The sequence below is a fragment of the Fistularia commersonii genome, chromosome 33 (genome assembly GCF_037954325.1).
Source record: "Fistularia commersonii isolate RoL2024-O1a breed Wild chromosome 33, RoL_Fcom_v1.0, whole genome shotgun sequence".
Taxonomy (NCBI): domain Eukaryota; kingdom Metazoa; phylum Chordata; class Actinopteri; order Syngnathiformes; family Fistulariidae; genus Fistularia; species Fistularia commersonii.
This window is the reverse complement of record NC_141316.1, coordinates 3,738,326-3,751,559: the sequence shown is the minus strand read 5'-3', so window position 1 is coordinate 3,751,559 and position 13,234 is coordinate 3,738,326. Positions and strand designations below refer to the sequence as shown.

Here is a 13,234-nt window from a genome sequence, read left to right as displayed (position 1 = left end):
ACACACACACACACACACACACATTCAGTACTTCCCATGGTTTTAACATTAATGGGCATGCAATATGACTTTCATTACTCAGCGAAAAAACATACACCAATCATTATATTAGCACTTTAGCACTTTACAAGGAAACACCAGCATAAAGGTTACGGTGATCCACAAAATGGACGCATGTCCGACGGGCTGATGGCTGCGTGTGAACTTCTCCTTGCCACATTTTTATCTGAAATGTATGGATAACATTACGTAATTAGGCTTTAAATGACAAATCTCTTGTTTAGCTGAATATCACATCATCTAGGTTCCACTATTGACAAGGCCCACATCGGATTAAAACATCTGATATGGATTTGAGTAGTTTTATTGTTATATTTGAGACATGTCAGTTCAAGCACACTACAGTCAAGCATACTAATTCATTAAAAAAAACAAGTATTTAACACGGTGATTTGTGGTAATGATGTGAAACCCACAAAATGCATGACAATTATCAAGTACCCATGACCTATGAAACGATGGGGCAAAACCAGCAAGCAGAAAGCAGGCCATGGATATCTCTCTGAGGAGGGCTTGTTGCAGATGGGATGGGCGTCCTGTGGGTCGCTCTGACAGGAAGGAAACGAGCCCCTGTTTGCCCTACGACGGGAAACAGCAGTGCCGGCGGGCTGCTGCTCTCCAGTTTCAGCCAGAACGGTAAATAATGCAACTAATTTTCATCCGTCCAGTCAGATATTTTTGGAAGAGATATATAATCGCATACAAAGGGAGGGACAGATGGGTGTCTGTGAATAAAAACATTCTTCTGGTTGACTGACAGGTAGGCGTTGCCCTTGAAAATAGTCGCTGATCGTAGGATTGATAAGACACAGAATCCCTTTATTAGATTAAAAAAATACATAAAAATCAGCATTGACATCTTAGAAATAAACACTATGAAATAAAAAATACATAAAAATCAATATAAAATAATAAAAATACGACAGCATGTAGAAGTATATATACAAGTGGGTTATCGCGTTATATTAGCATTGGATATGCATTAATATTGAAGATTCCTAAGGGGAAGTTCCTTTTTTTGTTACAGCAGCAGCTCCAGCTCAGAGAATATAAGATGAAAAAAAAACCTCCATATAAAAAAAAATACATAAAAATCAATATAAAATAATAAAAATATGAAAGCATGTACAAGAATATATACAAGTGGGTTATCGCGTTATATTAGATTGGATATGCATAAATATTGAAGATTCCTAAGGGGAAGTTCCTTTTTTTGTTACAGCAGCAGCTCCTACTCAGAGGGTATAAGATCAAGAAAATATAAGCATCAATATAAAAATAAAAATAAAAATCAATATTAAATAATAAAAACATGAAAGCATGTACAAGTATGTATTCAAGTGGGTTATTGCGTTATATTATCATTGGATATGGGTTAATATCGGAAATTTTTCAAACTGTAGAACAAATAAAGGCTACATTCTGCAATTGCATTGTCTTTTACTGTATTCTCTATTCTTTATTTTGATTGTCTTTCACCGCTTCCTGGTGAGGTCACAACCTTTTAATGTGGAGGAAAAAAAAAAGTCCTGAGTCAGGGTTTGTCCTCGCACCCCCTCCACTCACCGTGACTCGGCAAAGCCAGTTGCGGGCTGGTGATTTGACTACGGTGCATGCGTGTACGTGCGTGTGGAGCGTGAGAGAGAGAGAGAGAGAGAGTGGGTTGGGCGGGGCGTGGGAGGCCGTGGGCGTGGTCCCGCGAGGGGACGTCCAGTCTTGACTTCTCGTGGAAAAAAAAAAGAAAATCTTCACTGAGCTGTTGGATTTCGTCTCTGCTCAGCGGAAGGAGCGCGGGGGGGGGGTTCGCTGGCGCACGTCGGTCCACGCTGTCGGGACGCGTGCACACACACACACACACACACACACACACACACACACACACACACACACACACACATCGAAGGACCGTGGCGCCTTCGCGGCTTGTTGTACTTGACGGCGGGGCATGTGACAGCGAGCCGCGGCGGTTCGAGGAGCGGACGAGGCTCGATCCTTAGCGGGGATAGAGCGCCTCCCCGGCGGACGGCGGACGGCGATGGAGTGGCTGTGCGGAGCGGAGCTCCCGTTCTGGGTGAGTAACGGCGCCTCCTGCCCCGGTAACGTCTCCCCCTCCACCACCAACCCACCCACAAACACGTTAAGCCGACTGGCCTTAATACTCGCGGTTACCGGTGTGGTTTTCACACCGGTTGTCAGTTGTTTTGTGTGTCTCTGTAAATTCACCACTTAATATGATTTAACAAGGTCATGCGTTATAAACAAGTCCGTGGATCTCTTCTTCCACGTCGCCTGTGGGAACGTTACATTAATAACAACGTTAAGATCTGTGTGTGATAAATGTAGGGCCTTGTAAAGTTGCGTGTGAGTCAACGAGCATCCTCACTTGGCGTTATTACGCTGTTATAGCACTTTAATGACACACCGGGAATAAACGTGCACGCTGATGAAATGCTATTTTACTATGCAGGGGCAAATGTCAGTTTAAGCAAGGCGTGCCGTGATGTTTGACAGTAACAGGAGAATACCTCGAGCTGGAACACCACGGCCCAGACATGTATTTAGCAATCTTTCCATTTGGCACACTTGCATTATTATTTCTAAATATATCCCCTCATGCACGATACGTATTTTGCTGTTATGTCACCTTCTGCTTCAACGGTAGTTTTTCCATCGGTTAGTTTAGAAATCAAACATCACTTCATATTTTAGTCATGGGTCTTCCTAATCTGGAATAGAAGGACCTGTAATCTGACTGATGTAATTCTGGTGATGAGTAAATAACTCAGATTGTCATCACTGCGTAACCTCTCTTGCCGCTTACTTGGATAGGAGCAATTTGTTTAGATCTTTCCGTGAGAGGCTTCATGTCGGAGCAGCAAGAAGCTCCATCATCTGTGTCTAACTCGTGGTTCTTTGTAGCATAACTATAAATAACTTAGAATTAGCTGTCAAAACTGTGTAATAACTCTTGTCATTACATGTTTATGCAACCACTTTAACAAACAGCTTGAGGCAGGATGCTGAGTTACAGTCATCGATGCCTGTTAGTCGGGTGTCAAGTGTGAGAGGACGGAGATGCACCCGAGGCGATGGTGCCCAAGAGGACAGCTTTGACTTCCTGGTTGCAGGGTTGTTTTTGTCAGCCATCTTAGTTTTCATCCCAGTCTTTTGGCCTAAAATCCTGACTACTTTTAGTCATATTTTATCCATTTCTATATGTGATACTTTTAGGCCAGTTCCAGTTGACGAAAACTCAAAAAGAAACGTTTTAGTCTAGTATTAGTCGCAAAAAGAAGCATGTTTTTTTTTTTTATTAATTAATTTAGGTCAGATTACTGTTGCGCAGAAACCTTTAATTTGCATCTTTCAAATTTTCTTCATATTTAATTTTTTAATTTTTTTTTTATGAATTGATGCCCGACTTTGTTGTACCAAAGTGTCACACATGAGTGTTGAAAATAGCAGGTCTATAAGTTCAAGAGATTTCAACACATTGTGAACTTGTAGATCAACTATTTTCATCAATGATTACAATAATAAAATAATTGCCTTAGACATTCAAGGTTCCCACCTGATGGCAAATGCTTTCTGATTTTAGAATTATGCATCACACACAGATAACATGGCAATGGTGGAATCAACGTTCATTCCTCTGATAAATCCCAAAACAAAAACATTCTTACTTTGGCAATTGTACCTTTATTTTGGAGACTTTGCTAAACTGCATTTGACATACACATGCACAAGTATGAGCGATGCTAAACTTGACCTTATCTGCCGAAGCAATTATGATGCAAATCCTTTAAAATGAGACTTTATACAACCCCAGCGAGTCTTACTTATATTTGGATCCGGGGGTGAAGGCTGCTGGGATGGATGCCTGTGTCCTGTTATTCTTTGGACCACCAGCTTTTCCTTTAGGGGTTCTGGTTTTTGGGATTTTGTTGAGGAAAAGGGATACAACTATTCTTACTCTGCATACAACATATACTACCTGTTCCTGTAAAGGTTTCCAAGTGAATACAAAACAATCAATTGTAGTTATATTAAAAATACTGAAAGTACTGTAAAAAAGTCAAAATATTACCTTCTTAAGAAAACAAAATGGTCTTAACTATCAATCAAACAAAGGAAAAATACATATTTTAATAATCCACCCTGTGCTTAAACCCTCTGATCTTTCTTTCTGAGCAGCAGCCAAAAATTGTGTGCGTGTGTGTGTGTGTGGGTGTGTGTACATGCACACTCTTCATTTAGACACATGGGGAACATCAACCGGTCTGAAATGCTACATTTACCTGCATTCTTCAGTCCCTCACTCGATCATGGGTCACTATGACAACCCATTTGACTTGCCAAAACCCCCTGCATGTTCTGCACATGCAGTAACTCGCAAAAGTTAATGAACTGTCGTTAGCGTAACTAAACTAACTTTGACGTATAATTAGCAGCCCATTCATGCCAAGAGTATATGAGCTTACTGAGAAATTTTTCCCAAGTCGATTGTCAAGTAGCATTGTGTGCATATGAAATGTTAACAGGATTTGTAACTTACCTTGGAAAGAACTTCGGTGCTTTGAGCCTTCAGGTGTTGCTTGAGGTTGGTGTTATTTTTTCCACCTACTTTGTGGCCACTATCTCCCCTTACAGTGCATACTTTTTTTTTTTTTTCTGCTGGATTATATTTAACACGTCCATTTATGTTCTCGTTGTTTTCCACCAAGCCCCGTAGTTGACGCCGCCACGTGGTTCAATGTGTGTGCCGAGTTTTGGTTGAGAAGAATTCGGATGTGACTGAGCAAGGATGGGGATGCCGCAATGTTGCGGATACTTATGATTAAATTGACAGATTACATGCAAAATAAGCTAAAATATCACACATCGTGAATGTCTGACGGACCACTCGCTAACATTTGCTTACCTTTTCGTCTGGTCATGTTTTAGTCATCAAACACCCGTTTTTATCTCATCCCCATCTAGTTATCGCCATGAAAAAGGGGGGAGGTGGCAAAAACAACACTGCCTGTTTGAATGGTTTTTTTTTTTTTTGAAAATCCACAAAGGCAGACGGGCCTGTCAAGTCATTGGTGTTTTTACTGGACGTAGAAACATCGGCGACTGACTCGCATCTGACTGACTCCCATTACTCTGCTGAACGTTGTTTGTTTGAACTGCTAATGTGTATGTGGTTGACACGTTGAATGTTGTTAACCGGTTGGGCCAGTACAGCAGCGAACCTGCATATCACCCTCTTCACCTTCTTCAACATTTGATTTTGGTTTTTAAGAAATACTTGGAAAAAATCCAACTTAGGCGATTATTTTAAGAAGGCGCCGATATGACGAGAAAAGCCGAGCCACAATTGGAAGCGGCTCGCGATCCGCCTGTACGAAAAGACCGAGATCAAGTTCTGATCCATCAGAACTTGTTACGAAAAGAAAGTTATTATAAGGATTCTGGCAAATCTTTTGTTCTTTATTTCCAACAATAGAGAAACAATTTTACTTTGCAAAGTTCTTCATACCGTGTGCTCCCAAAGCCTCAGTGACATGACGTGTCGAGATCAGATTTGTTTTAAAATTCCCATATTTTAATATTAAACGGGTGAGGATAAATGCTTGTATACTTGTAAATTTATAAAGAAAAGGATGCACAGTAGATATAAACAACATGCTACCTTAAAATAACATTATACATTTTTTTTTTCCATACTTCCACTGACTAATTTCCACCTTAAAATGTCTCATTTCAAGCCGGGAGTGGAAACCTCTCAATTCAATCAGGCTGGAGATGGTCCTGATCCAATTATAAAGAGCCAGGATTATGCCAACCTTTTGATTTAGTAGAATTTAGAAAACATTGAAAGGCCTTTAGGCCTGTTATCGAGTCTGGCCTACTAGTTTCGAGTCAACGTGATTTTTCATTTCCATCTCAGACGGGGACCTCGGATTCACATCCTGTCATCATGAATTGAAGTGTTGTTTAAAGCATCTTATTTGGCTGTTTTTTAAACTGTGTTAGATAATCCCGTGCCTGGAGTTCATACAGACCATGACGTTATTTCATTGCTGCTCAGTGAAGATGGACATACGCTACTCAATAATGAGTAAAGGCAAGCAGTTGATATATTGATATTGGATTCTTAAAATGTTATTTTTTTTTCATTTAGTCCACTTTTAAAAGCTGTTATACTAGCTGACCTGTCACCAGTTTTAGTTGTTTTTTTTCAATTACCCTAATACCTCAACAACAATGATAACAATCAACGTGATGCAGGACTTGCGAAAAGACTTGTTATGATAAGCAGTGGAAAATAAGTAGGTGTGTTTTTTCAATCACCTCACGATGACTGAATGACGTGAACATATCTGTCGCAATCTCTCTGTGTGTGAGCATGTTAGTTTGACTTTGAGAACCCGATCGCGTCCTTGCACCGACGTTGTCGTTTACTGCCCTCACTTCTACACCTCTGAGGCGATCTGTTGTTTTTAAGCCTGGTTAAGAATGCGCACCTGATTTTCCCCCGGGAGGATATTATCAGAAGGGTTGGCTTGTTGCGAGGCTACCCGAGGCTAACTGGTTTCCACTGCTTGCATCAGCTACAAACAACTTCAGGGGAGCTGTAATCCCTTGAAATCTAGTGGTGCGGTGAAAATCCCCAGGACTTTATTTGTAAACGTTCTCGTCGGTATTATCTGTGTTTGTAATGAAACCCATCTAAAGACCTATCTATTTGCACAGCAGAGGAATTTAAAAAATGAGTAAGCACTTAATATCCTTTAAGAATTTGCAAGGTCCTACAGCAAAGCCAAAAGTGCAATAAGCCGATCACCAGTCTGAAATATTTGTGTCCATTCACTTTGACTAAATTATTCACATAATGAAAATACAGTCTAAATCAGGGTTTTCCAATCAATTGCGATCCAGTTGGAGGGCGAAACGTCACAAACTTGCGATATGAAGATGACGCTGTTTTACCCGCAGAGTTAGCAGGGGACCTGCAAAGGCTCCTTGATGTAGCGGTTACAGAGCGAGAGGGAGGAAAGGATTATCAATAAACTGCAAGATGAAGCTCCAAGATGTAACTCGAAAGTGACAGATCGGATTATCGAACAGTTTCTGTCATCTATGACGGAGAACTCTAGATGTGGGAACGGGATCGAGCCAATTTAGCCGTCTCAAAAGTGGAGTACATTCTCAGGAACTGGATGCCAAGTATGAAAACCAGGATGCGTGGACTGAATTGCTATGTTTATCCCGCGCTGACGGTGAAGTACAGTGTGAAATGTGATCGGGGTCCGTCTGTGATTCTTAATGAACCCCTGAACATCTGCGGACCACCGGTCGAAAAACCTCACGGTTCGAGTACGGCTCTCCGGAAGCTCGTAATGGATTTCATATTGAGTGTTAATACTTCATAGAAACCACAGTGAGGTGCCAGCGCTGGATCTTTCATGGTGGGAAAGTAAAACCTCGCTCCCACACGCAGTCGGTCTCAGGAATGCTCCTCACGTGTCAACCAGAGAGAGATTACATCTTCTAGTTTGACAGTGTCCCACCTCAAGAGCCTGTTAGGTTACATGTCAGGTATGATAGGAGGCTGAGCTGTCGGTGATAGAACACTAAAGCAAAGGCAGGCCTTTTTTCTTCCACATTCTTCTCTGCAACATCCCGTCCTTAAACCGATTCCCCAGACGCCGCAGCCTGACGCCTTCTGTAGCCTCAGCCTCCTGGCACTCAGCCTGCAAATCTGTCCTCCGACACTTCGAATGTTCCTCTTACTGATTCTGAAAATATTTTCCCATCTAGATAATCAGGACGGTATTTGTAATGGTTTCTCAGCCTCCAGGACTTTATTTGCTCCACGGTTTATCCGACGTCGACGTCCGTGTACATCGGCTGTGTGTGTGTTGATCCATCTGTTGTGCCATGTGTGTTTAAAAGGAAGAATCCAGAGCGAAGCTACATGTATGAACAATACTTGGAATGGTTTTCAGGTATTTATGGAGTCTTTAGAACACGTTACATGATTTGGGCTCTATGACCAAATACAAATGATGTGGAGAAAAAGAACAGGATGGAATATCCAAACAAAATTAAATAATCGTGCGCCTAACATTAAGCCCGAGGTCATTTCACAACATGTTCTTTCAACGCCAGAAACTTAGAAGACAAGATAACGCCGCCGAGTCAGTTACTTAAAGATGGGTATATCTTTTCTCGTGATTTAATGGGCAAAAGCAGGTCATGCGCAGCACGGCCCCGTACCTAAGTCATGTTCCAGCGAGGCTGATCATATTGCAGCTCCTCACGGCTGGCAGGAAAAGCGTGCACAGAACTGTCATTCACAGACGGCGGTAACAGAACTGGGGACTCAGTGAGCAAGACAACACGGCCAGACCCCAATCAGAAGGGGGCGCTGACAGAGTCTGTCAGTCAGTTTGGGGGAATTGAAAGAAACGCTTGCCTATGAAACGAGCAAGCCTTTTCAGATCTGTGCCGAGCTCTTCGCCTTCCCCGGGTTTACCCGTCTTTCATCATTCACATGTAGAGTTAGTTTGGCAAGCAGAATTTTGGCACAACATCTCAGGCAAGACACGACACATCAGCATCACAGTATTTTGATTTTAAGAATCAAAGGATATATAATGAGGTCATCTTCCGTGCTTTGGAGGACCTCGGCCAGTTTAGTCTTAAATGTGAGCTTAACCCACGTGCGATCTTAACATTGCGTTTACTCCCCTTGTCCTACGGGTAAAAAATGACCCATAAGACAAACTTTCTTACCCTAGTGGTTTACAGCCGACATGGAAACATAAACGAAAAAGAAGTATCACTTTTACTAATTATGGTGTCTCTTTAGGAAAAGTCATAACATTTCAAGTTGGAAAAAAATAGATAAAGGTGTTTTTTCTACAGCTTAACATGGTAGTGGGTCATTTTTGACCCACAAGACAACACAATGGTTAATTTAGTCTTACTACAAGCTGAAGATCCATGAAGCGCGATGGTGCAAAGCCACACACACGTCACCTGTTCGGCCCAAGACGGTTGTTGGAACGATACGAAGGTTGCATTGAACTGAATTGACAGAACAAGAAATTTGGGTTGGGAATGTTTTTTTTTTGTGATCATTTTTAAAGATTCCTTATGTTTTGTTTATTGAAGTCAGATGCCCAGGCCCGTCCCAGTTATATTTAGAAATGAATGTGGCAGTTCAGGTGAAAAGGTTGAACGGTAGCCAATGAAAGTAGCGTTTGAGCGCCAGCGCCTCCCGTCTCTTTTATTTGTTTCTGTTATGGGGTTGTTTAGCAACACCTGTACAGAATACAGAACAGAATAGATCTGCCTATGAACTGTGAAGGGACCCGTCCCTAATCTGGCGAAGTCTATTTAGATTACCATCAATGATTTAGATCACTGTGACAAATGATTTTGATGTTTGTTATGCGCAATCGCATGCCGAGGCGGCCGCGATATTCACCTCCTTTTTTCTCTCAGTTGAACAAACTTTGTGAGAGCTTAATGCGAGAAGGAGCGGGAGATGCAAACAAAATGCAAGGCGCCAACGCATTAACAAGTCACTTATCAGCAGCGTTGTATCTCACCAATCTGGTGTTGGCAGCTGTTGGCTGGTGTGTGTTTGTGGGGGCAGAACCTGATTTCAAACCAGCACATTCTCACAATTTAATCGCTGAGGTTTTGCACAGATCAGTATTCAGTTTCTCTATCAGTTCCTTTTTTCTTGGAATTTGTAAGTATTTTTTTAATGACATGAAAGACTGTTATATAGATAGATTTTTGCCACAGGGATGGCCCGAGATGTGCCATTTTCATAGTTTTCTTTGGCTTCCAGTGTTATTTTGTTTGTACAAAATAATGAATGAAGGCGTTTGTAACAGCATTCGTTTTTTTTTTGTTTTTTTTTTGGTATATATTTACATATTATTATTTTATTTATTTAATTTTTATTTAACATTAAAGCATGGATCAGCTGTTAGTAATGAACAAACAACCGTGGAACAATCTAACCTCTCAAAAATACATCTAGGTGCAATCTGCACGTCCTCCCTGTATATCGGTTAATTATCAACCCAAGGTTTGAACCCTACTGTACATTTTGAAACTGTCTTAGGTATTTCCTGTTTTTCCTTAAATCTCTGCCTCAAAACTACAAACAGAATGCAGAGGCTGTGCTGGATCCCCCCTGGTCAAAGCTGATGTGTAGAGCTGACATGTTTATCAATGTCTTCTGAAATGAACATATGAATTAATGAGTGAATGAATGGAAGGAAATATAAGAAACGGACCAAGCAAGAGGAATGGTGAAACCATCTGGGAACTACGACTAACGGCATGTGACTCGGCTGTTTGTGTACAGTTTATAAGCCCAACCCTTGCAGAAAAACAAAATGCTGAAGGGGAAAGGTGTCTGCTGCTGATGTCTGGGAAAAGAGAAATATCGAAAACAAATATCAGTCCAGCTTCTCTCCTCCAATGGAACAAATCGGCAAATATAAAGCACCCAGTCGCAACTGAACCAGCTGAAATTGAATGTCAGTAAGTCTCTCTTAATCTTACATGTCTCCCCAAGGGAAGCAGCCATAGTCAATTATTTTCACCAAATAGTGTTTTTTTTGGAAAAATAAAACCCCCCGGAGTCACAAACTTGAGAAAACTCTCGAACTGCAGAACTATTCTCATCATTCTTATATTCCTTTTCACTCACCAACATGCCAGTTCTTCCTATTTATTATAAATTGCTGTACCAATCTCCAGAGGCTGCGGTGCCGTGAGTCCACTGTGAATTAGCTCACGGAAAATTATGAAAGTGAAATGAAAATATCGAGATAGTTAAACGCGGACCTCATACGTAGGTAAAGAAGATTAGCAACAAATTAACATTATCAGAGTATGATTAGATTATCATCCATGAGGGTCCCCGAAGATAACCTCGATCACGTTAAATCCATTACCTAAATTCATTACCGCTACCTGAAAGATTTGATAAAACGCCAAAACCCAACCGGTTTGTTATGTATCAACTCACGTTTCACTAAAAGCTAAATAAATAACTGGAAGCTGAATATGATATACTATCGCCTCGCTAATATCTTCCAGCTCCAAAATTGATATTTTTTTCATCTTTAATAAATTTATCACTCAAATAAAGGCAAGTTTGCTCTTGAATATTTGTTTTCATCCAGACACTCTGAATTATAGAGTCTTTGTCAAACTTTGGTTAAAGTATCCGCCAACCGATTTTATTAACTCAAATTCGTCTCTCGCAAGAAACCCCCTTTAATGACAAAGGTATTGAAAACAATGACTTTGAGGCACGTACACAAATTAAATGCCTTGGTTTATAGATCACACCGTCCATCTTCTTCCAATGATACCCAAGGGTTCATTCCCAATCTCTTGTGGTGTTTGATTGGACACCCGATCCGTGGATAATCAGCTGCTGAGCGCTAAAGAAAAGGAAAACTAGGAGTTTGAACTTCAAACTGAAAGTATGCGTCAGACGGTTGGAATGTTGTCCTTTGCGCCACGAGGGAGTCACATGAGGTCACGTAGGTGGTAGACCACCTCGCTGAGTCAAAAATATTTGGTGAAGCGTCAAATGTTTCCAAACCCCTCTGTTCTGCATATCCTTGGTACTGAAACTTATCTGCGCCGTTTCCCGGCGAGCGTCTGCGAGATGAAAACCGTTTGGACTCAACAAAGAAAAAATAAAAAAGTCTCCTCTTTAATCCACTCTCAAGGAATGCCGTGCCGACCGCTAAATATGACGGGAATAACTCCGCCGCTGTTTTTGCGGGGGTAGTGTGTGAGACCTGATGGCCGCCAGCGATTCCTGTTCTCCTGCAGTCTTTACCGTGTCGGGGCCTCTCATTCATCCCACTCCCTCTATGAGTCTCCACATAACACAGACCAGATGCGGAGCTTGGCTGCTCTTTCAAGGCTGGAGCATTAGAAAACAGCGCTCCTGCCCATTTCTGATTTTGAGTTTGATTTCATTGCCATTGATTCGGGGAAATGTCATCAGTTGCTCAACGGTAGTAAATACTTTTTAAAAATGAAAATTACTGCAGTAAGTCCCCCAAAATAAAGAAAATGACTTCGATTGAAGCAACTGATTACTTACCATTCAGGGGCAAATATTGACAAAAGAATCGGGGAATTTTTAGGGCAATTCATCTATTTATCCATTATCCATACCATTTAACCTGCGCTTAGGGTTGGGGGATGGGGGGGTTCGCTCTCGTTCACACATCTGGGCAATTTCGGGTCTCCAATATTGCTTTTTTTTTTTTTTTTGGACTGCTGGAAGAACCCAGTAGAAACCCTTGTAGACACAGGAGAGAAAATGCAAAAAAACACACACACAAAGGCCACCTGTCGGAATCAAACCAGCAACCTTCCTGGCCGAAGCATAAACCTTTGCACCACTTTGTAATTCTAATTCATTTATTTTTTTTCCCCACACAACTTCTTCCAGAGAAATCCCCAAACACATATGTGAACGGTTTCACTTTCACACGTAGCAAGTTCCACTTTTGAATTATTTTGAATTTAGCTGCGTCTCGGATTTTCTGAGGTGCTGAGATGAAGTTAAATCTTCAAAAATACATTAGTCAGAAAATACAATTGTCAGATTCTGTCAGTCACAACGTGCTTTCCTAATGTGATGTGCAATCTCAGAGGGGTGCGAAATCAGAACAGTAACAGTGTGTGTGTGTGTGTGTGTGTGTGTGTGTGTGTGTGTGTGTGTGTGTGTGGGTATGTGATTCCAGTTTGAATCCAAAATGTTTGTGATCGCTGCTTGTTCAGTGATCATGTTACAGATGTCCCTCTCCAGGCCACCAGACTGCTGGACTAATATTTGTTCTCGATATTTCTCTTTTCCCCCTACATCAGCAGCAGACACCTTTCCCACTGAGCATTTTGTTTTTCTGCGAGGGGTGGGCTTATAAACTGTACACAAACAACCGAGTCACATGCTGTTAGTCGTAGTTCCCAGATGGTTTCCAGATTACGAGTCGCTCTATTTCATCATTCCTCTGGCTTGGTCCGTTTCTTATATTTCCTTCCATTCATTCATTTGTTCATTTCAGATGACGTTGATAAAGATGTCAGCTCTACACATCAGCTTTGACCAGGGGATCCAGCA

General features: G+C 41.4%; 1 protein-coding gene across 2 annotated transcripts in view; it reads left to right on the top strand.

Annotated features, from left to right (window-relative positions):
• Window positions 1–1,824: 1,824 nt before the first annotated feature.
• Window positions 1,825–13,234, top strand: part of abcc3 (ATP-binding cassette, sub-family C (CFTR/MRP), member 3) — a 55,222-nt gene continuing 43,812 nt past the window's right edge. For both annotated transcript variants that reach the window (XM_086141035.1, XM_086141036.1), the window contains exon 1: window positions 1,825–2,131. In XM_086141035.1, the coding sequence (XP_085997161.1) occupies window positions 2,096–2,131 (36 nt within the window). In that variant the 5' untranslated portion in view covers window positions 1,825–2,095. The remainder of the gene's footprint in view (window positions 2,132–13,234) is intronic.